Consider the following 24818-nt stretch of genomic DNA (forward strand, 5'->3'; position numbering starts at 1 on the left):
TAGTCCAATCATCATGTTACAGTATGTGCGAAGGCAGATGTTGATTGTCTAAGAACATATAGGAGTGAAAGTCTGTGAAATAGCCTTGTTCTAATTACATAAACCAATCACTATAGCACCATGAAGTCTTGCACAGGTGTTAACTGTTCACGTCACATGGCTATGGATAGAAGTAGAGATACTAAAATACAACGTATGGCACTACCCAAAACATAAAAGTAATAAAAACTAAAAATTCATATCACAGCACAGTGGCTAAATGGTTAGCACTTCCGCCTGGCAGTACAAGGGCCGTTGGTTTGAATACCAGCCACGGCACCTTCTGCCTGGAGTTTGCATGTTCTCCCTGTCCCTGCGTGGGTTTTCTCCGGGTACTCCAGTTTTCTCCCACACTCCAAAGACATGATGGTAGCTTAATTGGATCCTGTCTAAATTGGCCCTAGTATATGTATGTATGAATGTAAGTTAGGGACCTTTAGATTGTACGCCCCTTGAGGGTTAGGGACTGATGTGAATATACAATATAAAAGGAAAGCGCTGCGTAAATTGATAGCACTATATAAGTACCTGAAATAAATAAATAAATAACAAATAATCAATACAAATAAAAAGAAGTGTAATAAATATATAAATGCTGTGCAAATCAATAAAGGTGCATAGTTCATTTGCTGTGCAAATCAATAAAGGTGCATAGTTCAACACATCAATAATCTATCGATGTCAGCATGCTGAGAGCACTTTCTGCTCTACAAACTGCCTCCTCTCAGCATGCTGGCATCACAGTACTCAAGCCCCACTCAATGCATGTTGTCTATATGGATGTCATCAGGAGCACAGAGTACTGCAGGGTTAAGATCAACATATTTATTTGTGCTGACATCACAGTACTTTGAATGCATATGATGATGTCCATATAGATGAAACGTGTTGGACAGGGCTTGTGTACTGTGATGTCAGCACCCTGAGATAAGGCCACTCACAAAGCAGAAAGTGCACTGGCGTTGTGCTTGATTCATGTGTTAGCTGGCAGATCCTTTAATAAAGAGGTTATTTTACTCTAGGAACGTTTTCTCCTTTTGCACTTTTAAGAATGGCGTCTTCTTTTCATGAGTGTTAGGAAGATCATAGGAACCAAGGGATTCCTGTGCTTTTGATCAATGTTACCCTGCTCTGTTTGATCATTTTGTAACAAGCATGTAGGCAGGTTAAGGTTGCGCCCACTAAGTGACCCACTTAATATGTTACTCTTTTAAATCCTGGCAGGATCCTTACTTCCTGGCAAGATCCCCTATATGTTGTAGGAGGAGTCTAAAGAGAGGAGTAGGTTGCTGGCCATGGGAATAGTAGCCATGAAGGGGGACAGCACCTAGGGAGCATGGGCACAAAAGATATATCACCAGCCTAATGGGACTGATGACTACATTATGGAAATGGCATTATCTGCTGAACTATGTTGGGGTCTTGGGCCTGAGTGACTGTTTTTTATACTGCATTATTTAGTAAAGAAGACGTTTATGTATATGCGGTTTCTGTGTGAAGTTATTCTGGCATCATAATACATAGTGAGAGAGCAAGAGTTATCAGCCACCTGAGATAAGTGGGCCAGCATCTGGTTACCCCTGGGAGTGAGGGGGTACAGCCACTCAACCAGGAGGGTAGGCAGGGGCATTCACGCGATCATTGAAAGGAGGAGAATAAGAGCTACAGGACAAGGTCTGGATGCCTGGAAGGTCAGTAATTATTGGGTGTGCTCCGGCTGCCTGGTAGGGCTAGCACAAGGCAGACAGTCACCCAGGTCACAATCTAAACTTAGGTCAGTTTCTGACTTACAAAGTGTCCCCTAAGGGATTCTCCATAACAAAAAGGCAGTGCTTTAACTTTTTTTTAGTGTTCTGCCAACACTCAGCTTTCTCATCCAACAGCAGGGTCCCAGAGCAAGAGAGAGACCTAAATATCAGTTACTTTGCATATATAAAGTCCTCTGGACAGCCGAGACTAATCATGAGTTCCAGTTACCTGGTAAGATGTTGACCTAGGAATAGAGATTTCCCCTACCCAAAGCTCCAAAATGTCTCCATGTTTCATTACCCAAACCAGAACTTAGCAAAATTCCAAAGAAGAACAAAAACGTTTGCTTTCTCTGCTTTAGCCATAAACCCTGGGCCCTTCATCATGTGTATGTGAGAAACCTAGGTGACACATATACTGTCTACAAAGGCCAGTATGTATGTATGTAGCGCTGCTCCCGGAGGAGCTGCAGGAATACTGTCCAGGTCTTCCCCAAGTAGCGTGCCCTGCAGCCAGACACACATGGGTTGATTTGCTAAAGCTGCAGAGTGCAAAACCTGGTGCAGCTGTGCATAGAAACAAAGCAGCTTCCAGGTTTTATTGTCAAAGCTTAATTGAGCAAGCTGAAGTTAGAAGCTGATTGGCTACCATGCACAGCTGCACCAGATTTTCCACTCTCCAGTTTTAGTAAATCAACCCCATAGGCTCATTTGCTTGTTTCTCCAATAACTAGTCTAGGATTGTTGTTTTTAGTTTTGTAGAACTTGGATAGGGATGAGGGAGATGAGTGGGATAATTCAAAAATAGGAACTATGTACACTTGAGGACTTTATCTAATCTTCAGGGCAAGCCATATTAGAGCTCGTACTTGAACCAAACAGTGGAATTCAGCTTTAAGGCAGTATTAAAAAGCAGAAGTAATATTAGTAGTTACAGTGGTAGTAGTAGTAGTAGTAAAGTCACTGGAGCACAAAAGCAGCGTCCCTTTAAAAGTAGACCAGGTGGACAAAGCTCTTTGGAACACCAGCTGTTGCTCCCTTTGCTAGACCCGCAGCTGACTTCCTGGGACCAGAGGGGGTTAAGTAGCACATAGTCTCTAAGATCCTTTAGGGATGTCGGTATTCACCAGACCCAGGAGCAGATGGATACCTTCTCCATGACACCAGACCAGATCTTCAATACATGGCCCCTCAGTCAGCATAACAGGATCCGGGTCTCAGCATTCAGGTCCTCAGTTTGCCCACCTGAGGCCACATGGCAGCAGTTGCCTAGGAGGGCAACGTGCCCTCTCTCAGGCTGGAACAATCCTTACAGGAAAGACCCAGAGCCCCATGTGCTCACTGAATATATACAGTTACTCAGCATGCCTTTAGAGGCAGTCTCTCTGGGATAGGCTGGGGCTGTATCAATATTCATGCTGCCATCTGCATAACCCCACACCTATCATCCAGAAACTTCATACCTGAGCACATAGAGCAGACCTAACTAAATGATCACAGCTCACCAAGTACAGTGAGCTAACTATACTTTTACCTAACAAATAATTACAGACTACAGAGTAGCAACTATATTTACCTATCAAGGACACATCTAATTCTATCTATCTAATCCCAGCACCTACCTAGGAGGGTGCTACATATAAAAAGATAAAAACATTTTAGTTATTCTATTTTTCCTTTTAAAGCAGAATCCAGCTAAAAAAAACTGTTAAAAGGTAAAATGAAAAAATCATCTTTAATCTGTAGCTGTACATTTTTACTACACTTTATATTCTATATGTCTTCAGTCATCATTATACAGGGTATCTCTGCACTGAATGGCACACATCATTAGGTACTGTTGAGTGCAGTAGAAGATGATTGACACCCCTCCCCCCCTTCATCGTCACTCTTCATCGGTAAAAAAGGAAAGGCCCCCAACATTGCTAGAACGAGAATAAGACCCTTGAAAATTTTTCTTTTTAAAAGTGGGTAAGAGGGTATCTGAAAACTAGACTTCCACCTTAAATATAAGAATACACTTTATATTCAATAAATAACAGTTGGCTCGGTATTCAACAATAAGCACTGGTATTCACTATAGCCTATGGACACAACAGCACCCTAGATCTGGGAACCTAACTCTGTTTAATGTCTCAACAAGGTAAAGTTCAATAATCAATAAAGCATACAAGATGTTATTACCAGAGCATGAGGAGGTTAAAGCTTTATTGCAGAGCATAACAGTAACTATCGATCTCTGTGAATTTCATGCTGTTAAAACAAGTAGTATTCTTCGCACATACTGTCAATTGACAAAAGCCTTTCGTAATTTAGAAAGATTGCAACAGACATACTATTATTTGTTATAGCAAAAAGAAACAGCAGTGAATTTGATTTGGTTGTCAGATTCGTTTGTGTTACAAAGTATCAGAAAAGAAGAAGGCGGCGCCCTCTAAGTGCAAGATTAAACTCCTTATTATGGCTAAAACTATATATAATACAGGCCACTCACAAATGTATGGTGGAAAAGTGCTTGTGATCTGAAATAATGGTAGGCATCCACTGTGTGAAGGGGCTTGAGCCTCTATACGTGCAGGATGGTCCAGTATTAGGTGGCAATGCTGGTGGTTCCCAGCATTTCCTCTTCAGGCCTGAAGAGGGAGCTCAGAATGCGCACCACCCCTCGCCATCACGTGATTGGAAGGAACATCTTCTCCGTTCAGAGGGAGTCCCAGAACTCAGAGGAAATACTGGGAGCTACCAGCATAGCCGCCTAATACCAGACCATCCTGCATGTATTGAGGCTCAAGTCCCTTCACACAGCGGATGCCAAACATTATTTCAGATCACAAGCACTTTTCCACCATACCTTTGTGAGTGGCCTGTATTATATATACCTGTAGCCATATTAAAGAGTTTAATGCTGCACTTCTTCTTTTCTGATTACCCACAGGGCTCTCTCTAGCTCTTCACTGGCTGGTTGCCTTCCAGTTCAGCTGCTTACAAGGACTTTAAAAGGACTACCCATTATTAGGACTACATATATATTCATATATCACTATCTTTACATGATATTGTGTTTTACACATATATATTTTCATCACAATATGATCCTTGTTTTCCAGTTTTAGGTCATTCTGCATGTACCATTTTTAACCCTTCTTGGAGTGCACCAAATACCTATTCCACTTTTGTTATGAAGTATCAATCTACTAGACATTTATCACTGGTTAAAAGAAGGGTTTTTAAAATGAGTCTTTCATTAAGTTTTCAAGTTCTCATGAAGTATATTGTAACAAGTTCTCATGTTAAAATATACAGCAACAGTATAATATTACAATACAGCGTATCAACAGCCATGCAGTGACATTCCTATCCAATTGTTATTAGCTACATTGAATAACAAGTATACAGTATCTCACAGAAGTGAGTACACCCCTCACATTTTTGTAAATATTTCATTATAACTTTTCATGTGACAACACTGAAGAAATTACACTTTGCTACAATGTAAAGTAGTGTGTGTACAGCTTGTATAACATGTAAATTTGCTGTCCCCTCAAAATAACTCAACACACAGCCATTAATGTCTAAACCGCTGGCAACAAAAGTGAGTACACTACTAAGTGAAAATGTCCAAATTGGGCCCAATTAGCCATTTTTCCTCCCCGATGTCATGTGACTCATTAGTGTTACAAAGTCTCAGGTGTGAATGGGGAGCAAGTGTGTTAAATGTGTTGTTATCGCTCTCACTCTCTCATACTGGTCACTGGAAGCTCAACATGGCACCTCATGGCAAAGAACTCTCTGAGGGTCGGAAAAAAAAAGAATTGTTGCTCTACATAAAGATGGCCTAGGATAAGAAGATTGCCAAGACCCTGAAATTAAGCTGCAGCGCGGTAGCCAAGACCATACAGCAATTTAACAGGACAGGTTCCACGCAGAACAGGCCTCGCCATGGTAGACCAAAGAAGTTGAGTGCACGTGTTCAGCATCATATCCAGAGGTTGTCTTTGGGAAATAGATGTATGAGTGCTACCAGCATTGCTGTAGAGGTTGAAGGGGTGGGGGGTCAACCTGTCAGTGCTCAGACCATACACCGCACACTGCATCAAATTGATCTGCATGGCTGTCGTCCCAGAAGGAAGCCTCATCTAAAGATGATGCACAAGAAAGCCTGCAAACAGTTTGCTGAAGACAAGCAGACTAAGGACATGGATTACTGGAACCATGTCCTGTAGTCTAATGAGACCAAGAGAAACTTATTTGGTTCAGATGGTGTCAAGCGTGTGTGGTGGCAACCAGGTGAGGAGTACAAAGACAAGTGCGTCTTGCCTACAGTCAAGCATGGTGGTGGGAGTGTCATGGTCTGGGGCTGCATGAGTGCTGGGGAGCTACAGTTCATTGAGGGAACCATGAATGCCCACATGTACTGTGACATACTGAAGCCGAGCATGATCCCCACCCTTTGGAGACTGGGCCGCAGGGCAGTATTCCAACATGATAACGACCCCAAATACACCTCCAAGATGACCACTGCCTTGCTAAAGAAACTGAGGGTAAAGGTGATGGACTGGCCAAGCATGTCTCCAGACCTAAACCCTATTGAGCATCGGTGGGGCATCCTCAAACGGAAGGTGGAGGAGTGCAAGGTCTCTAACATCCACCAGCTCCATGATATCATCATGGAGGAGTGGAAGAGGACTCCAGTGGCAACCTGTGAAGCTCTGGTGAACTCCATGCCCAAGAAGGTTAAGGCAGTGCTGGAAAATAATGGTGGCCACACAAAATATTGACAATTTGGGCCCAATTTGGACATTTTCACTTAGGGGTGTACTTGCTTTTGTTGCCTGCGATTTAGCCATTAATGGCTGTGTGTTGAGTTATTTTGAGGGGACAGCAAATTTACATTGTTATACAAGCTGTACAATCACTACTTTACATTGTAGCAAAGTGTCATTTCTTCAGTGTTGTCACATGAAAAGTTATAATAAAATATTTACAAAAATTTGAGGGGGTGTACTCACTTCTGGGAGATACTATAATATGATTTTGGATACCCTAAGGGTAAGTTTAATTGTGCAGTGAAATTGCCATGCCTCTGAAAAGCAACCTGCACTTTGACCACTTTTCACAAGTTTTTGACAGGCGATAGGAAGGCAACATGATGGCAATAGGAAGGCAACATGTAAATGCTGCATCAACAACCACAACTGCATGCATTGCGGGTGGTGGTGGGGCTTTTGCAGTGCATTCCTATTTGCTTGAATGGGTGGCGATGGTACCACCTGCTAAATGCATCAGAGATTATATTTTTTCCATGGGTGTGAAGCAAAGCATAGTGATTGTGGTATGTGAATACTCCTGTCCAGTGCCTTTGCAGCTTGGGGGAGGGGGGGAGAACTCAACCACGTGTTTTTAATGCCCCCTCCCCCAACCACAAGTCTAAGCATAAAAGGAAATTGATGTAAATAAGCTGAGCGCCTTCTCTCACTACCCAAAGGCCGTGTTGACCAAAATGAGTTAACCCTATAGAAATAGTGCAACCACTTGAAAATATAAATTGGTGTTTACGAAAAATCAACAGTGTTGTATACCAATAACAATAAAATTTAATGTGTTAGTGCACGTCCACTTGTGATCATAAAATTAAAAGACAGTTCGATACTTACTACATAAAAAAGTGATATTCCTACATTTTCAGAGAAGTATTGGGAAGATGGTGTGGCACCAGGGGCGGACTGACAATTTGGAAACTCGGGCACTGCCTGAGGGCCCGGGGTCAGTAGGGGGCCCTATGAGATGCCCCTGGTACCTTTTTCATAGGCTTTTTTGAGTTTGGAGCACAGGGGCCCCATGATCCCCTATTGCCCGGGGGCCCCATGAGTTGTCAGTCCGCCATTGTGTGGCACAATATACAAAATTGAAGATCTCTGCTAGAGACCAATTTATTCAGTTGAAATTATTACACAGATAATGACAGACAGGGATAGGCAGTTTGACCTTAGGTCTGACAGTCTTCCTACTAGATGATCTCATAACAATTTGTTTTATCTGTGAAGCATCCTGCTACACTAGGCAACAGATACCAACAGAAATTCCAATTTTACCCTTCCTCTGCGGAGTGGTCTACTACTATTCAAGATGTACTTCCCATGTATCAAATGACATACAAGTAGAGGCTGTCCTGTTGGGTATGCAAAATGTGGTTTATCTGGATAAACTCTGTCAAAAACTACCTCCTGGTCACCCCCTCCTTTCTCTTAGACAGGTAATGTCCTTAGAGCATGATACCTGCTTATGTATTCCCAAAAAGTGATTACCCTTTCTGTCTTTAAACTGTAGTCTGGGTTTGTGTGTGATTTTTAGACCACTATCATGTCCTACAGTTGCAAGAAAAAGTATGTGAACCCCTTGGGATTACGTGGAGTTTTGCATGAATTGGGCATAAAATGTGCTCTGAACATCATCTAAGTCACAACAATAGAAGAACACAGTCTGCTGAACATAATACTACACAAACATTAGATGTTGCCATGGTTTAATTTCACATAACATGTAAACATTCACAGTGCAGGGAGGAAAAAGTATGTGAACCTTTGGACTTAATAACTGGTTGGCCCTCCTTTGGCAGTAATAACCTCAACCAAACGTTTCCTGTAGTTGCAGATCAGACCTGCACAACGATCTGGAGTCATTTTGGACCACTCCTCTTCACAAAACTGTTTCAGTGTAGCAATATTCTTGGGATGTCTGGTGTGAATTGCTCTCTTAAGGTCATGCCACAGCATTTCAATCGGGTTGAGGTCAGGACTCTGACTGGGCCACTCCAGAAGGCGTATTCTGTGCTGTTGCAGCCATTGTTTTGTTGAATTACTTGTATGCTTTGGGTCATTGTCCTGTTGCATCACCCATCCTCTGCGGAGCTTCAGTTGGCGGACAGATGGTCGTACGTTTTCCTGCAAAATGTCTTGATAAACTCTGAAATTCATTTTCCTATCAATGACAACAATCCGTCCAGGCCCTGAGGCAGCAAAGCAGCCCCAAACCATGATGCTCCCTCCGCCATGTTTCACAGTGGGGATGAGGTTTTGATGTTGGTGTGCTGTGCCTTTTTTTCTCCACACATAGTGTTGTGTGTTCTTCCCAAACAACTCAATCTTGGTTTCATCTGTCCACAGTATATTTTGCCAGTAGTGCTGTGGAACATCCAGGTGCTCTTTTGCAAACTTCAAACGTGCTGCAATCTTCTTTTTGGACAGCAATGGCTTCCTCCGTGGTGTCCTCCCATGTACTCCATTCTTGTTTAATGTTTTCCTTATTGTAGATGTGTCAACAAAAATGTTAGCATGTGCCAGAGATTTCTGTAGGTCTTTAGCTGACACTCTGGGATTCTTCTTTACCTCATGCAGCATTCTGCGCTGTGCTCTTGCAGTCATTTTTACAGGATGACCACGCCTAGGGAGAGTAGCAACAGTGCTAAACTTTCTCCATTTGTAGACAGTCTGTCTTACCGTGGACACATGAACATCAAGGCTTTTGGAGAAACTTTTGTAACCCTTTCCAGCTTCATGCAAGTCAACAATTCTTGATGGTAGGTCTTCTGAGAGCTCTTTTCTGCGAGGCATGGTTCATATCAGACAGTGCTTCTTGAAACCAGTAAACCCAAAACAGGTGTGTGTTGTTTAAGGGCAGGACAGCTGTCAGCAACACATCCAATATCATCACACTGATTGGAGTCAAGGTTGGCTCACTCCAGGCTCCAATTAGCTCTGGGAGAAGTCATTAAGCTAGGGCCTCACATACTTTTTCCTCCCTGCACTGTGAATGTTTACATGTTATGTGCAATTAAACCATGGCAACATCTTATGTTTGTGTAGTATTATGTTCAGCAGACTGTGTTCTTCTATTGTTGTGACTTAGATGACGTTCAGAGCACATTTTATGCCCAATTCATGGAAAACTCCTTGTAATCCCAAGGGGTTCACATACTTTTTCTTGCAACTGTATGGCAATAGTTGCCTTCTCCTAGAACATCACTCCTATAACTATTTCTGCTTAGGACTTTGCTTATTATCTGTGCTGTATTTAACTTTTACTGTTAAAAAAGAGGAGCATTTTATAGGGTCCAGGATGGCCCACCATCGTTTTTTTCCTTGTTTTGTCATTTTTGTTTATTCTTGTTGGCCTCATCCCTTTTGTACCTTTGAAAATGGGGAAGAAGCCTATGGGAGTGAAAAATAATGTAAGCATTTCTTTGCTTTAACCCTCCCCTACATATTAAGCAAGCTTTTAACTTTTGTTATAATGAGGAAGGGGGGGGTCTGGAATTATCTTTAAACAGCCTAGTTTTTTCAACAAGAACAAGGTGCACGATTGCAAGATACTGTTTCAATTTCTGCCTTGGTAGTAAGTGCCAGAACTTTCCTCTTAGCTGAATATAAGAACTTTTAGGAGCACCGAATTTACACACCATGCAATAATATAGAGTGGGCAGGTGTTTGGAGTGTTGTTTCAGCCAGTGATTGCCACTCTTCTCTGCTGGTGTTGGATTAAGCTACATAAACGTTTGCTGATCCACACTTCTGCTTTGTTCACTTATAATACCCTCATGCTGTTTTGTGACAATTATAACTGCAAGCACCTTGTTCTTGTTCCTCATTAAAAATGGTGATTAGCCGCAATTGACTTCTTTGTCTACACCAACAATATGTGTTTAGACACGTGCAAGCATTTATACATGAAACAAAAGCTTTCAATATTTCAGTATTTCAGCAGGTTTGAGTTCCTCCGTTTCCTCTCATCTCCTTCGCAGGGTAAATGGTTCACACACAGTAGCCCCAAGAGTCTAATTACAATACTGGGGAGATGTTTAACTACTCAGGGGTGGTATTAGGATACTTAGGGAAGGGGTTAACTTACTCAAGGGAGGTGTTTAGTTAATTGAAGAAAGTATTGTCATGAGTGCTTAATGCTCCTGTTCCATGTTAGCTGTTGGTCAATCCAGCATTCTGGTTTTGGCTGAGCTGCACTCTCCCTGTCTGACTGTCCAACTGCAGGGTAACTGGTGTCAACCCTGCCTCTTAGTGGAGCCCAAACCTGTTTTATGCCTTCCAAGCCCTTAGTGTCATGCTTGTGACAGTGTTTGCAACATGTACTTCAAGCTTCCTGTCTTCCTGCCTTGTTCCTTTGCCTTGACCCTCACCTTCGCCTGATCCCTGCCCTACCAGCTAGTTTGTATTTCCTTGTTATCAACCTCAGATTGGACTACTCTCTGAACTCAGCCTGCCTTGTGACCACAGATTTGACCCTGACTACTCTCTGAACTCTGCCTGCCCTGAACCCAGAGTGGTAGCCAGGTACCAAAGCATTGTGTATAAGACCTGGGGGTAACAGAGTACCAGTAGGCCTGCTTGCCTTATGGGAAAGGGGGCTGCTATAGGTGAAGAACACAGAGCTAGCTATACAGCCTGACCACCAACGCTAGGGGTAAGTGTTACAAGTATTTTCTTTTTCAGCGGAGGTGTGCCACATTATCCAGGCTAAATTATCTTGAGGGGCATTTACAGAACCAATGGCTGCCTCCACAGAAATTAGAAAACATTTTATGACAGTGGTTATTACAGCTTTTTACTTCCGTCCAATAGAGATTTGGCGGCCGGCAAAATGCTGTAGATTTCCAGGTGGACCCCATATGGCGTACTCCCGGGCATGCACAGTTTTCGCGCTTGCAGAGCCGCACAGCGGCGCGATCTGTCACCAGCCGTGTACCTCAGACACGGCCGATGACAGATCTGAGTACCGGCCCCCATTAACAGTACCATGTGACCTGCTGTGACCAATCACAGCAGGTCACATGACAGTTGTATACAATGGATGGCTTCATTCATGCCATCCATTGTATACTAGTGTCTAGCTGTGAATGGTCACAGCGATCACATGCACATGCCATGTAATTAGCTGTGGCCAAATCACAGCTAAGCACAAAAAAAAAAAACCCTGAATGAATAGATGTCATTCAGGTAAATGCTTGCTTATAGCAAAGTAATTCTTTGCTATAAGCAAATTGTGTTAAAAAAAAAAAATACTGATCGCTTCCCCAAAGTAGTACAGTGTTACTATGGTAACACTGTACTACTTTGGACATAGTGAAATATGAAAAGAAATCTTAAAAAAAGAAAAATGTAATAAAAAATTAAAAATAATTTAAAAAATTAAAAATGTTTTATATATATATTTTTCATACTGTCACCAGTCAGTGTCCCTGATCACCACCGTGCCAGTTATATGATGACGCTGTACTGCACTGGTGACAGTATTTAAAAAAAATAGGGAAAATTATTTTTTTCATTTTTTCATTTTCCGAAAAATTATGGCAAAAAAAATACAACTTCAAAAAATTCGCCATGCCTCTTATGAAGTACGTCGACTGTCTACTCTGTAAAAAGGGGTCATTTGGGGGATATCTGTACTGTTCTGACATTCTTGGACCTCAAGAAATTAGATTGGCTGTCAGTATTTCAGGATTGATCAATTTTCAGATCTATACCATAGTTTGTGAACTCTATAACTTTCCTACAAACTAAAAAATAAATCCTAATTTGGGTTATTTTCACCAAAGACATGTAGTAGAATACATCTTGGCCTAAATGTATGAAGAACAATTATTTATTTGCAAACTTTTAGAACAGAAACAAAGAAAAACGTGTTTTTTTTTTCAACATTTTCTGTCTTTTTTTGTTAATTTAGCAAAAAATAAAAACCCCAGTGGTGATTAAATACCACCAAAAGAAAGCTCTAGTTGTGTGAAGAAAATGATAAAATTTTAGTTTGGGTATAATGTTGTATGACCGCTGAAACCTGAAAAATGGCCTGGGAGGGAAGGGGGTAAAAGTGTCCGGTATGGAAATGGTTAATGGAGTGCCTTTTAAAACCCTTTATTTCAGTCAGCAAATACATTTCTGTTGCTGTTTGTGCTATATTTGCAGGAACAACCAAGATTATCTGATTACTTTTAGGAAAACAGACTTCCATGCCCAGGCAGTGGGCTCTGGCCTAAAGCCTGTATCTGCAGCCTTCCTTAGAATAATATCCTGTGACCCTGCTGCTCCTGAACATTAACATTAAGTGTAATGTGAAATACATCAGCTACCAGCACACCGGCTCTGTCACTCTCCAGCACTGGCTGTCCTGCTGGACACTGATGTGGAATGGGAGTTGTAGACGACTTTAGTATAGGAATATTTTAGCAGGTAGGTGAACCAACTCAAGGTTTTGGAAAATTGCATTGTGAATTATGGAATTCCTGACAGTTAATAAGAACATTTTACCTTAAATTACAGTCTATCGGAGAAGTAATTATTTAACAGAAGAGAATTATTTAACAGAAGAGAGTTTTTGGAATGATCAGCCAACATTTTCAAGTCCAGTACAACAACTTATCAAACCATCCTCCAGGAACTGCTTTTACAGGGCAAAAATGAATTGGACAAGTTTCATAATCTATTCCAAGCACTATTGCTTTCATGAAATAAGAGGTGTTAGGATTGTACATATTTAGGGTAATATAATTTTTTACATTTTGTCCTATTGAGGAAGTCCACCTGTGGTCTCCAGCAACATCTGTTTAAAACATTTGGGAAATAACAGTGATTTACTAACTTCTGAGTAGGGTTAATGCTGGAATACTGCAGAAAGCCTTCAGAAAAGACTTCTGTTCTGCTGTATGCTGGCTGGGAACAGTTTTCTCTATTCAGGTTTTGGCTGTTTTCAGTCTGCAATACTTTGCACACCTTTTTATGCACCTGAAATGTGTTATGATGGTTTAAACTAAAAATTCAGTTGGGCTCTAAAATGCACTGAAAGTCTCAACACCTCTGTGTTGGTCCAGCGCTATAATAGATTACCTCAATATGCGTAACAGGAAAGTATGGGATGCAGGTGTGTTGTGGCAAGAGCTCAATATCACGAGGAGGCTTTAGAGATTGCAGTTTAAGTGCCCAGGTTTTCTAGGCTCCCCGGATGGTCTTGAAGACATGTCTAGTTGCCTGCTGTTTATGAATATGGCCACAAACAGATTTTTTTCCCCCAATGATAAGTATACTTTATAGGCCAAGTTCACCTTTTCCAAAAAATAACCTATTCAGTCAGGTGGCCCTAGTATGTATTAAAAACTGTGCAGCTTTGTAAGATGTCCATTCATTTTTTTGTAATACCTGTAGGCCATATGGGATCCTCTAGAAGCCTGGCTGAAAAGCTCCCAGTTAGCAATCCTCATGTCCTGCCTTCATAGGACATATAAATTGTTAGTTTTCACTCCTGTAATGCTGGCAGTGAGCACCAAATGGTTTTCACATCCTAGCAACAAAGCAAGACATGGGAGTTCTTCAGTCAAGCTTCCTGGGGGCCTACAGGTATGACTTTAAGGCCTTCTGCAATTCTTCTAAACACTTTTCTCTTGGTAGGAGAAATCAGCATTAAAAAACACACTTAAAGCCATGTTTTTTCAAATGTGTTTGGACATGCTACGCTGCGTCAAGCATTTTCACATTCCTTCATTTTATTGGCCAATATTGATTTATTCTGGCCATTGAAATGAATGAAGGCCCAACCGCTAAAAAAAAAAACCCCTAACAACACTTAGGTACATCAGGCTTTTTTGACGGCAAAGCACTCCTCTCCTGAATGCACTGGCCTTGGGGGGGTTTTTTCTGCCTCTAAACGTTCCTGCCTCTAAATGCCTATTTGTGCACGGACACATAATCTAACACAGAGAGGCATTTAGAGGCAGAAAAAAATAAAAAGTCAAACTCCCTTAAAAGTGGCATTTTTGATGCCTAGTGTGCATGGGGCCTAAATTAATGAACATTTTACAAAGCTGCACAGCTTTTTAACCGTTTGCCGCCTGCCCTATGGCCGAATGGCGGCCGGCAAATGTCATCAGCATTCCGGGTGGATGCCATATGGCGTCCTCCCGCACATGCGCAGATTGCGCTCCTGCAGAGCCGTGCAGTGGCACGATCTGTCACCGGCCAAGACACGGCCGATGACAGATCTAAGTATCGGCCCCTGTTGCCGGTACCATGTGACCAATCACAGCAGATCACATGACAGTTGTATACAATGGATGGCTTCATCCATGCCATCCATTGTAAACTAGTGTCTAGCTGTGAATGGTCACAGCTAATCACATGCACATGTCATGTGATTAGCTGTGGCCAAATCACAGCTAAGCACAAAAAAAAAAACCCTGAATGAATCGATGTCATTTAGGTAAATGCTTGCTTATAGCAAAGTAATTCTTTGCTATAAGCAAATTGTGTAAAAAAAATAAATAAAATACTGATTACTTCCCCAAAGTAGTACAATGTTACTATGGTAACATTGTACTACTTTGGTCATAGTGAAATATGAAAACAAATATTAAAAAAAAGAAGAAAAATTAATAAAAATAAAAAATACAAAAAAAAAAAAAATATATATATATTTTTTTTTTATACTGTCACCAGTCAGTGTCCCTGATCACCGCCATGCCAGTTATATGATGACGCTGTACTGCACTGGTGACAATATGTAAAATAAAATAGTGAAACTAATTTTTTTAATTTTTTCATTTTCTGAAAAATTATGACAAAAAAAATACAACTTCAAAAGACTCGCCATGCCTCTTATGAAGTACGTCGGACTGTCTACTTTGCAAAAAGGGGTCATTTGGGGGATATCTGTACTTTTCTGATATTCTTAGACCTCAAGAAATTAGATTGGCTGTCAGTACTTCAGGATTGATCAATTTTCAGATCTATACCATAGTTTGTGAACTCTATAACTTTCCTACAAACTGGCCTAGGCAGGAAGGTGTAAAATTGCCCGGTATTGAATTGGTTAATACCTACTGTGGCCCCTTGACTGCATTGGCTATTTTCTGGAAAAGGTGAATTTAGCCTTTAATATCAATAAAACCCCTAACCTTTTGACTAAACCTGACCCAAAAACTAACTCTTAACCAATACTTCATGTATGTTGCTACATTTCTCAAATCCCAGCTATACTTTAAAGGTCAGTAAATGATAATTACTTTTCTTGATCATTTTTCAAATGCCAGTGATAAAAGCTATTTGTGCTGAAAATTAAGGTAACAAAATTTCTGGCAACAAAATTATAACAGCAAAAAAGTTTTCTACTGCCAATATGTATCCAAAAAAAGGCTTTTACGTTATTTTTACATTTTATACACATCCTAGTGATTAAAATGTTATGTTCTTCACTCCTGGTAAATTATTAATTTGACTCCTTTCCACATCTGTGTGCCCTGACACTTCAATGTTCCATCCAGGTTCTCAAAGCCTAGACTGGTTTATTCAGTCATAAATGTCAAATTCTTAGTGTGAACACAAACTGACTGAGAAATGCTCGCCAGGAGATAAATGTTATGTACTTCTATTTCACAGGAAAAATGTTACAGCAGAGACCAGCATAGTTGAAATCAAAGCAACAAAACCATCACACATCAGAAGATGGAAATATGAAGAAGCATGTAAATAAACTTTTCTTTAGCTTTTAACACATTAAAGTGTATATCTGGTAAAAAAAAAGAGTACATCTCTGCAATATATGCACGTCTTTTCATGTTTTGTATCCCTTTTCTGCAGCATGCTGGCAGGGGACAGCCTTTTCTACTCAGGCTGTACGGGCAACTTCACACTGTCCTGCATTTTTTTGTGCGGGTATCTCCAGTTTCTTTGAGGTTCTGCGGTTTTGGTGCAGTTTCAGAAAGCACACTGAAACTCCTGCATGCTGCATCTTTCTGAAATCGCACCAACACTTTAGGACGTCATAGAAGTCTATGGGAAAGTGCAGCTAACCAGCAACAAAGCTGCACTGGGGCAGTGTGAAGCGGCTATAAGGCTCCATGCACACTGGAAATTAATAACGCTGGTAGCGCTAGCTGTGTAAAGTCACGTTAAAATGTGAGTTTTACAGCTTTTTTTTTTTTTACAATTTTGCATTAGTGGTTAGCCACATTTTGCTGCATTTGTAGTTTTTAGCTTTTTTTGACCCCCAAAAATTTAAAAAATGCTGGTTTGATGTGTTTTACTATGTTTTGCTCCGTTTTTCAGCGTTAAAGCATATTTACAGCTAAAAAGCTCCTCTAGAAACCCACTAGTTCTGGGGTTTTTTTCCAGCCAAAAAACACCCCTGCCAAAAACGCTGAATACAGCCTATGTGTGTATGGACACATAGGATAACATGCTGGGGAGTTTACTGACTGTATTATAATGTACAACGCTAAGCGAACTGTTGGCGCTATATAAATCCTGTGTAATAATAATAATAGAAAAAAATGGCAAAAGTCAAAAACAGCCGCTGTAAAAACATCCTGTGTGCATGAGAACTAAGTCCTCATGCACACTGGATGTTTTCATAACGCTGGTAACGTTAGCTGTGTAAAGTCACGTTTTCAGCTTTTTTTTAGCATTTTTGCATTTGCATTTAGCGGTGTTTTCCCACATTTTTCTGCATTTGCATTTTTAAGCATTTTTTTGGCCAAAAAACATCCAAAAAATGCCTTTTTACCGTGTTTTACAGTGTTTTGCTGCATTTTTCAGCGTTAGAACGTTTTTACAGCTAAAAAAACTCCTCTAGAGACCCACTAGTCCTGGATTTTTTTTCCAGCCAAAAAACATTGATTACAGTCTATGAGTGCATGGACACATAGGATAACATGCTGGGGGGTTTACTAGCTGTAGAACAAAAATTTCAAAAGCCAAAAACAGCCGCTGTAAAAACGGCAAGTGTGCATGAGGGCTTAGGCTATGAACCCCTCTTAATTTGATGCAGCTTGACTTTAGATGTATTTAGCTGATTTAAAGTGAAAGTTAAATTGGGCTTTTAGAAAGCCGAAAACCAGTGCTCACTAGTTGACCCTAAATAAATACAAATTACAGCAAAGAAAGGCCTTGACCCCCACAACTATACACATATCTGTACTCACCAATTTCATAGCAGTCTAACAAAAAAATGGTTATGACACAAAAAATATGACATTTTCATATACAAAATGATTCAATCTTACAAGTGTATTCTTGCCTTTAACCTAACCTTACAGTAAACATGTGGGTTTCCCATACGGGTGCAGATCAAAGCCCTGATTGGCTGCTAGTGCCACCCTCCATCTTTATGTCAGAGCTACTTGGAAGTCTGTTATACTTGTGTACTTTACTTACATACAATTGCTTTTTAACTAACGCACAACTGGTTTAAATGCCTTTTTAAATGTATGCCTGAACTTTAACATTTAGCTTGAACTGTGTTCAATTTATGTATATTCACATTTTTACACATTTTTACTAATTGTTAACAATCAGTAAATAAGCCCTTGCTAGTCTCTGCAGCTGCAGGCATTTTTTGAGCAATTCATACTCAAGTTCACAAAAGAAGCAGTAAAGTCTGGTCTCAGCACTCTACTCTCCCCCTTCTTCTTGTGTATCTGTTGCTGTATTTACATTAGAAATAAGAAAGTGGATAGGCTGGCAACTCACTGCTGGGAGGGGGAGCTGAGCTACAGAGAGAAAGTTCAAGCAAAACTGAGAAGCTTCAGCTGCAAATTTAGAAGATGAATTACCCCACAGTGCCTGCAGCTCCAGAGATCAGTGAGGGCTTGTTTCAAAAAATCTTAATGTCCATAGTGTGGGTACAGGTACAGGTTAAATTCTTTTATCTCACGTTTATTACATGAGTATTGTTCACATAATTTTGAATACATTAAAAACATCCATTTATATAATAAGAATCACTATTTAAACAGTGACAAGCCAAGTACTCAATTTTAACTTGTGATATAAATTGATGGTATAAAGCCAGGAGTGAATAAAGAATATGTCTGATCCTTGGCAGATACAGAAAATGAGTTTGAGTGGCTTTTTTTCTACCTAGCATTCAATTGAGATTTTTGCAGTGCTTGAATAGAGATTCACACACAGAATAAACAGGCTGCATGTAATCTCATCCAGTTCACGGCTGCCCACTGTGCTAAACCCTTCTTTCCATAGGACCTCCTATGTCTCTTATCTACCTAGAGGAAATGGGATTCAGGGCTGTACAGTATTTAGACATCAGATTCCTTTCAGCATACATGGTTGATGAAGCTTTTTTTGTGTGATATGATTATTTAGTACTGCAATGTGTTCTTTTTTTTTTTGGAGCGCCGTTGACAATGATGGTGGCCACAACAGTTGGGCAATATAGCAAACCAGGATAACAGAATTATATGCAAAGCCTTTTATTCTGTATGGACCTGCAAACAAGAGGTGGTTTTGTGCTTCCTGAACTACAAACAGCCTTCTAACTCCTCTCAACAATCCCAGCACCTCCTTTTATTAAATGTTGCCACAATAGTCCAAAAGTGGACAGAAGAGAAAAAATAAGGAACACGTCTGCTATTACGGTAATTATAGCCCTGCAGTAATGAGTGAAATGGACATCTCTTCCCTGTGGAGGGTACTTAAAGGTTTTGCCTAAACAAACTCTTTAACGTGAATGTCTTACCACAAAAAGTCCAAAAAAACTCCTTGCAAAAGAAAATAAATGCTAATTACCTCTCTGGTAGATGGTGGCTCCTTTTTTTGTTCTCTTGAAGAGCTACAGTGGCTGAAAAACCTTCAGCATCAGACAAACTTTTGGCCATGTGGAATGCCTGAGTCTCTTTCTGTGTGGTTCAATCCATAGGCTGCTATGCCATGAGTATGTCCTGTAGTAACGTGGGAACCAGAGAATGGAATCACATCAAATCATGGGAGACATGCATCCCGCAAAAGTGTGGTCGATACGAAGAATGAGGGTCCCCCCCACCATAGCTCTTTAAGACAGAAAAATTAGAGTCACTGTCTGGTTTCGTTCATTGTTTTTTTCTTTTACAGAAAATCTTCTTTTGCACATTTTTTTTTTGTGGAGACAGAGTTACTTTAATAACAATTTTAATAAAAAGATATATAAACACAAAAGCAGGTCCTACCTATTGTGGTTATAACAGTCCCAGCAAAGAAGAACGAACTCCCCAAGTCCCAATGGCTGTTTTGGCTGGAGCCGTTTCCCAGAGGTATTATTCCCGCATTAATGGCAGCCATTACGTGCTGTAAGTTTGAAATAAAGTTGTTAGCACAAGGCAGTTATGACAAATGAGACATCATTTTCAGAATTCAAGCAGTGTCTGTATCTGCCCTGTCACATTGTCACTTTGGCTGTGGATCAGCAGTGTTTGGCCGCAGCCAAGTACAAAGTGAGTGTGCTGCCAATGACCTATAGAACTCAATGTGCCTTCCCAGAAGCTATAGAGATCTGCTGTATACACTTTAAATGTGACCTTCCCGTGGGGTTATGGGGCATTTAAAAAAGGGCTTTTAAAAAAAGGACCTTCATTTTGGGAGCTGTACCCAAAAAAAAGGCATGCATTGGGGGAAATACTAGTCGCCAGTTATGTCTTTAGGCTCATTGCAACTGTTTCCCCATTACTGAGTTACAATGCTTTGTTCTGCACTGTATCTATGTGGAGGCAGCCATCATGATAGAGAAGCAGGAGTTTGCATCCTCATGTCAGGGCTGCGCATTGATGACTACTTGGGGATTCTTCAGGGAGCAGCAGTAGTGGTTGAGGAAACACAGATCAACAAAATGCTTGAAGCAGAGGCAGGGAGATCCTTGCACTGCAAGTCCTTAGATACAGATTCACCTTCAGCAAGAAGAACGGTGAGTGGCACAGTACTCACACTAAAAAATAAAAAGAATCATGCTAAGGGGAATAATAAATAATACAAATTGACAAATATATATTTATGACAAAGTGCAGAGCTAATAAAATAAAATGATCATCAGCAAAATTGTGTAAGTGAGTCCATACAAACAAATAAGAAATTGTAAAGTCCCAAAATAGCAAAAGTGAGAATCTTCATTCAAAGAATATATTTTTTCTTCCTTCAGTTAACCACCTCAGTGATCCACCACCAAGTGCTCTTCCACCACGCTTACCAGAATGTATTGACTCTGAATCAGAAGTAAAAAGGGAAATCTTTATCTGTAGACTTCCACACAGGAATTGTATCCGTCCTCATGTCTGGTTGTTCCGTCAGCAAGCATCCTCATCAAAATTCCACCATATTATAGGGAAAAAGCCAAAGGAAAGGTGGTGCCAAGGAATTTAAGACAAAATTGTTAATTTTTAGGACAGTGCTTATGCACAATCAACATTTCTAGATTTTCCCTATCAAATAATGAACTCTTTTCAGGGACAGGAAATGAAAGTACTAAGCAGTAATTAACTAGTACTAGAGGAAATTAGCCTGCATCCTTTGCAAGCTGGAGCAAATGGTATTTTCACACATGGACATTGCTTGGAGTTTCTTTTGGAAATAGATTCCCCAGTCATTTTATCCTCAGCTGTCCCCATTTTTGATCTGTTGTATAGACCAACATAAATAAATGTACTTGTACTTAATGTATTTAAAGTGTTACTAAACCCACAACAGTAAAACCAGTCTGTATATACAGTAAAGAATGCTTTATATACTCACTGTGGAACCTAAGGGGTTAATCCTTTGCATTCTGTAAAAATGCTGTTTGATCCTGACTTTTCTGATCCTCCCCTTCTTCCAGTGTCCCCCTCTTATTTCCTGATAAGACATATGATGTGGAGTCACTCTTCACATGCTCAGTTTGGTGTGTATTGCTAGAGAGGTTTTTTTTTTTTTTGGGGGGGGGGGAGAGTGCATGTGATCAGCACAGGGCCAATCAGCACTGTCCAGACAGAGAGGCAGGGGTTCTGCATCCTCCTGGGCAGAAAGAAAACTCCTCCTACAAGCTTTAACCAGTGCTCTGCTGAACATTGATAGAAGTCACAAGACTGCTCTAACTGCTGATGAGAAAAGGTATTTAGCAGTTTATATTTAGTAAAATGATTGCATTTTCATGTTGTGTGTACTGTGGAAGACCAGATATAATGAATGCAGGGTCCTGGGTTTAGTAACACTTTAAAGTGCATCTTAAGTCAAAACTTTTTATTTTTATTTTTGGTTAGGTTGGTAAGTAGTCAGAAACCCTATCATGTTTTTTATTGTCCTGTTGGGGAGATCCACCCGCTGTATTTGTCCTGGTGACTAAATAAAAAATTCACGTCAACACGGGAATCTTCAGGAATCCGCGTGGACCCAATGGACAACCAATGGGTAGTGTCTGTGTCACCAAGCAGTGAGTTGGAAACTTGAGGAATAACCATACACCTCTGCAGTCCAGAAGAAGCAAGACTTGGGACCCAATGTGCCACATGAATAGAGATTCAGGTAGATTCAGGTTTGGGCCATTAAATGTAGTTTTTGTTTAATTACTAGGGGGATTAAATAGAAGGGGGTTAAAGTTTAGCTGGGCTGGTCTCAAGGCTGGAGAACAGCTTTAAAGTGGACCTTCATCCTAAAGGTCATGTCATGTTGCCTTTATTTGTGCAGCAAAGCAGTGTTAGGTTTTTCCTGCCTAGGCAAAAATGTTTATTTTTTCTGCATGTGTGCAGATGTGTCAAAGGACTTCAGGTCCTGAGCAAGCCCTGGTTCCCCAGCCATTTGCGTACGTGAGGTTTCCCTACATGCACAGACAAGACAGCTATCAGGGAAGTCCCAAACCTTTATTTATTTATTTCAGGTAGTTATATGGTGCTGTCAATTTACGTAGTGCTTTTACATATGCATCTTGTACATTCACATCAGTCCCTAACCCTCAAGGTGTGTACAATCTAAGCTCCCTAACTCACATTCATACATACACATACTAGGGCCAATTTAGACAGTATCCAATTAAACTACCAGCATGTCTTTGGAGTGTGGGAGGAAACTGGAGTACCTGGTGGAAACCCACGCAGGCACAGGGAGAACATGCAAGCTTCAGGTGGGTGGTGCTGTGGTTGGGATTTGAACCAATGACCCTAGTACCGCCAGGTGGAAGTGCTAACCATTTAGCCACTGTGCTGCCCCCATTTTTACACATGCCCTTCGATGCATCTACATATGTGCAAAAATGGCTGTGCCGGAGGGGGGAGCAGAGGTGATACAGATCGAGACTGAAATATAAAAAAGTACATTGCTCTAATCTTTCCATCAAACTCTAAATTAATTCATTTGCTATTTGGGTTTGTTGAAAAAGAGGAGAAGGTAGCATGGGGCAGCACAGTGGCTAAATGGTTAGCACTTCCACCTGGCAGTACTAGGGTCGTCGATTCGAATTCCAACCACGGCCCCACCTGCCTGGAGTTTGCATTTTCTCCCTGTGCCTGTGTGGGTTTCCTCCGGGTACTCCGGTTTCCTCCCACACTCCAAAGACATGCTGGTAGGTTCATTGGTTCCTGTCTAAATTGGCCCTAGTATGTGTATGTATGAATGTGAGTTAGGGAGCTTAGATTGTACACCCCTTGAGGGTCAGGGACTGATGTGAATGTACAATATATATATGTGTATAACGCTGCGTAAATGGACGGCGCTATATAAGTACCTGAAATAAATAAAAAATAATAATAAATGTAAAAATAATCGGTGGGTTTAACCAATCATATTTTACATTCACAAAAAAAAAAAAAAAATCTGTATTTTCTGGTCCTCTCAATAAGGGGCATGGCAGGGGTGTGTCCTCCACCTACGTTCTACAAGGCGTCCCTCTTTGTCAGGAAGGTGGGAGGTTTGCACAACACTGCCTATGGTTTGAGATGACACTGCATTCAGCATTTTAGCTGAGAGCACAAAGCATAAGATGTGCGCGTTCCGTGACGGTTGCTAGGCAACTTGAGCTATGCCCCCTAAAACCTGGCATAATGTCTGCTACAGGCGTGACAGCTGGAGAGTGTAACAAATTGTATTGATCTAATGCAGAAATTACCAAAGATATAATATATCCAGAAAACTGTGATGTACTTCCAGTTCTCTCATCCTCCTCCATCTGCCAGACACGTGATAGAAATACATAACCCCACATATTAAAGGGAATTCTCACTTCAATTTACAAAGAAGGAATTCTTCCTTCATTCCACTCATCAGCCTTTAAAGAACATGTTTAATCTTTTCAAAAGATTTTTTTATAAACACGGTAAAGAGATCAGCTTGTGCATAATGTATCAAAGTGTGTTAAGGCTCTAAAAACCTTTTTTTTATGGAATATTGGTAATTAGGTATACGAGGCTAGTTTTGTAACACACCAACAGATGGCAGCAGGGGTGGACTGACAACTCATGGGGCCCCCGGGCAATAGGGGATCATGGGGCCCCTGTGTCCTTGCCCAAACTCAAAAAAGCCTATGAAAAAGGTACCAGGGGCATCTCATGGGGCCCCCTACTGACCCCGGGACCTCGGGCAGTGCCCGAGTTTTCAAATGGTCAGTCCGTCCCTGGATGGCAGCACAAGGCTGCACGCACAGTCACAGGGAGCACCAACCTTCACAATTCAGCATGCCAAAAGACATCGTCCTGTGTACAGTGGGAGCTGTGCAACTGGTGCTATTCTGACCACATGCGTTACCATATCTGCTATTTCATCATGGACAGCAAGCTAGAACAAAGAGCAAACATTAAATTTTGCGTTAAACTGGGCAAATCTGCAACATAGACGTTTGACATGATTCAGCAAGTTTACGGCGATGCTGTAATGAGTCGTTTGCGGTGTTTTGAGTGGCATGTGAGCTGCAAAAGCGGAAGAACATCAATGGAAGATGAGAGATCAGGAAGACCTTCAACGAACTCAACCCCCGAAAATGTCAGAACCATTTGGCAATTTGTGCATAATGATCATCGGAGAACAATCCACAACATTGCTGCCATTGTCGGTGTGTCATATGGAAAAGTCCAGGCATCCTCATGTGTGATTCGAACATTTGCCGTGTTGCTGCCAACTTAGCCCCAGGCTGCTGAACCAGAAGCAGAAGGAACACCATATCGAAGTCTGCAAAGAACTCCGGCAGTGTTCTGTGTGTGACCCGTCCTTAATTTCAAGGATCATTACCAATGACAAAACTTGGATGTGTGGGTTTCAT

The 24818-nt window shown here is 41.0% G+C and overlaps 1 protein-coding gene across 2 annotated transcripts in view; it reads right to left on the reverse strand.

The window, feature by feature from the left end:
- The window catches only part of KCNK2 (potassium two pore domain channel subfamily K member 2), a 153353-nt gene that overhangs the window by 81417 nt on the left and 47118 nt on the right, over nt 1–24818 (reverse strand). For both annotated transcript variants that reach the window (XM_089684812.1, XM_089684814.1), the window contains exon 3: nt 19780–19897. In XM_089684812.1, coding sequence (XP_089540938.1) covers nt 19780–19897 — 118 coding nt within the window. The remainder of the gene's footprint in view (nt 1–19779; nt 19898–24818) is intronic.

Source organism: Staurois parvus, unplaced genomic scaffold (genome assembly GCF_062004578.1).
Source record: "Staurois parvus isolate SC_StPar_1 unplaced genomic scaffold, SC_StPar_1.0 ptg000357l, whole genome shotgun sequence".
Classification (NCBI taxonomy): domain Eukaryota; kingdom Metazoa; phylum Chordata; class Amphibia; order Anura; family Ranidae; genus Staurois; species Staurois parvus.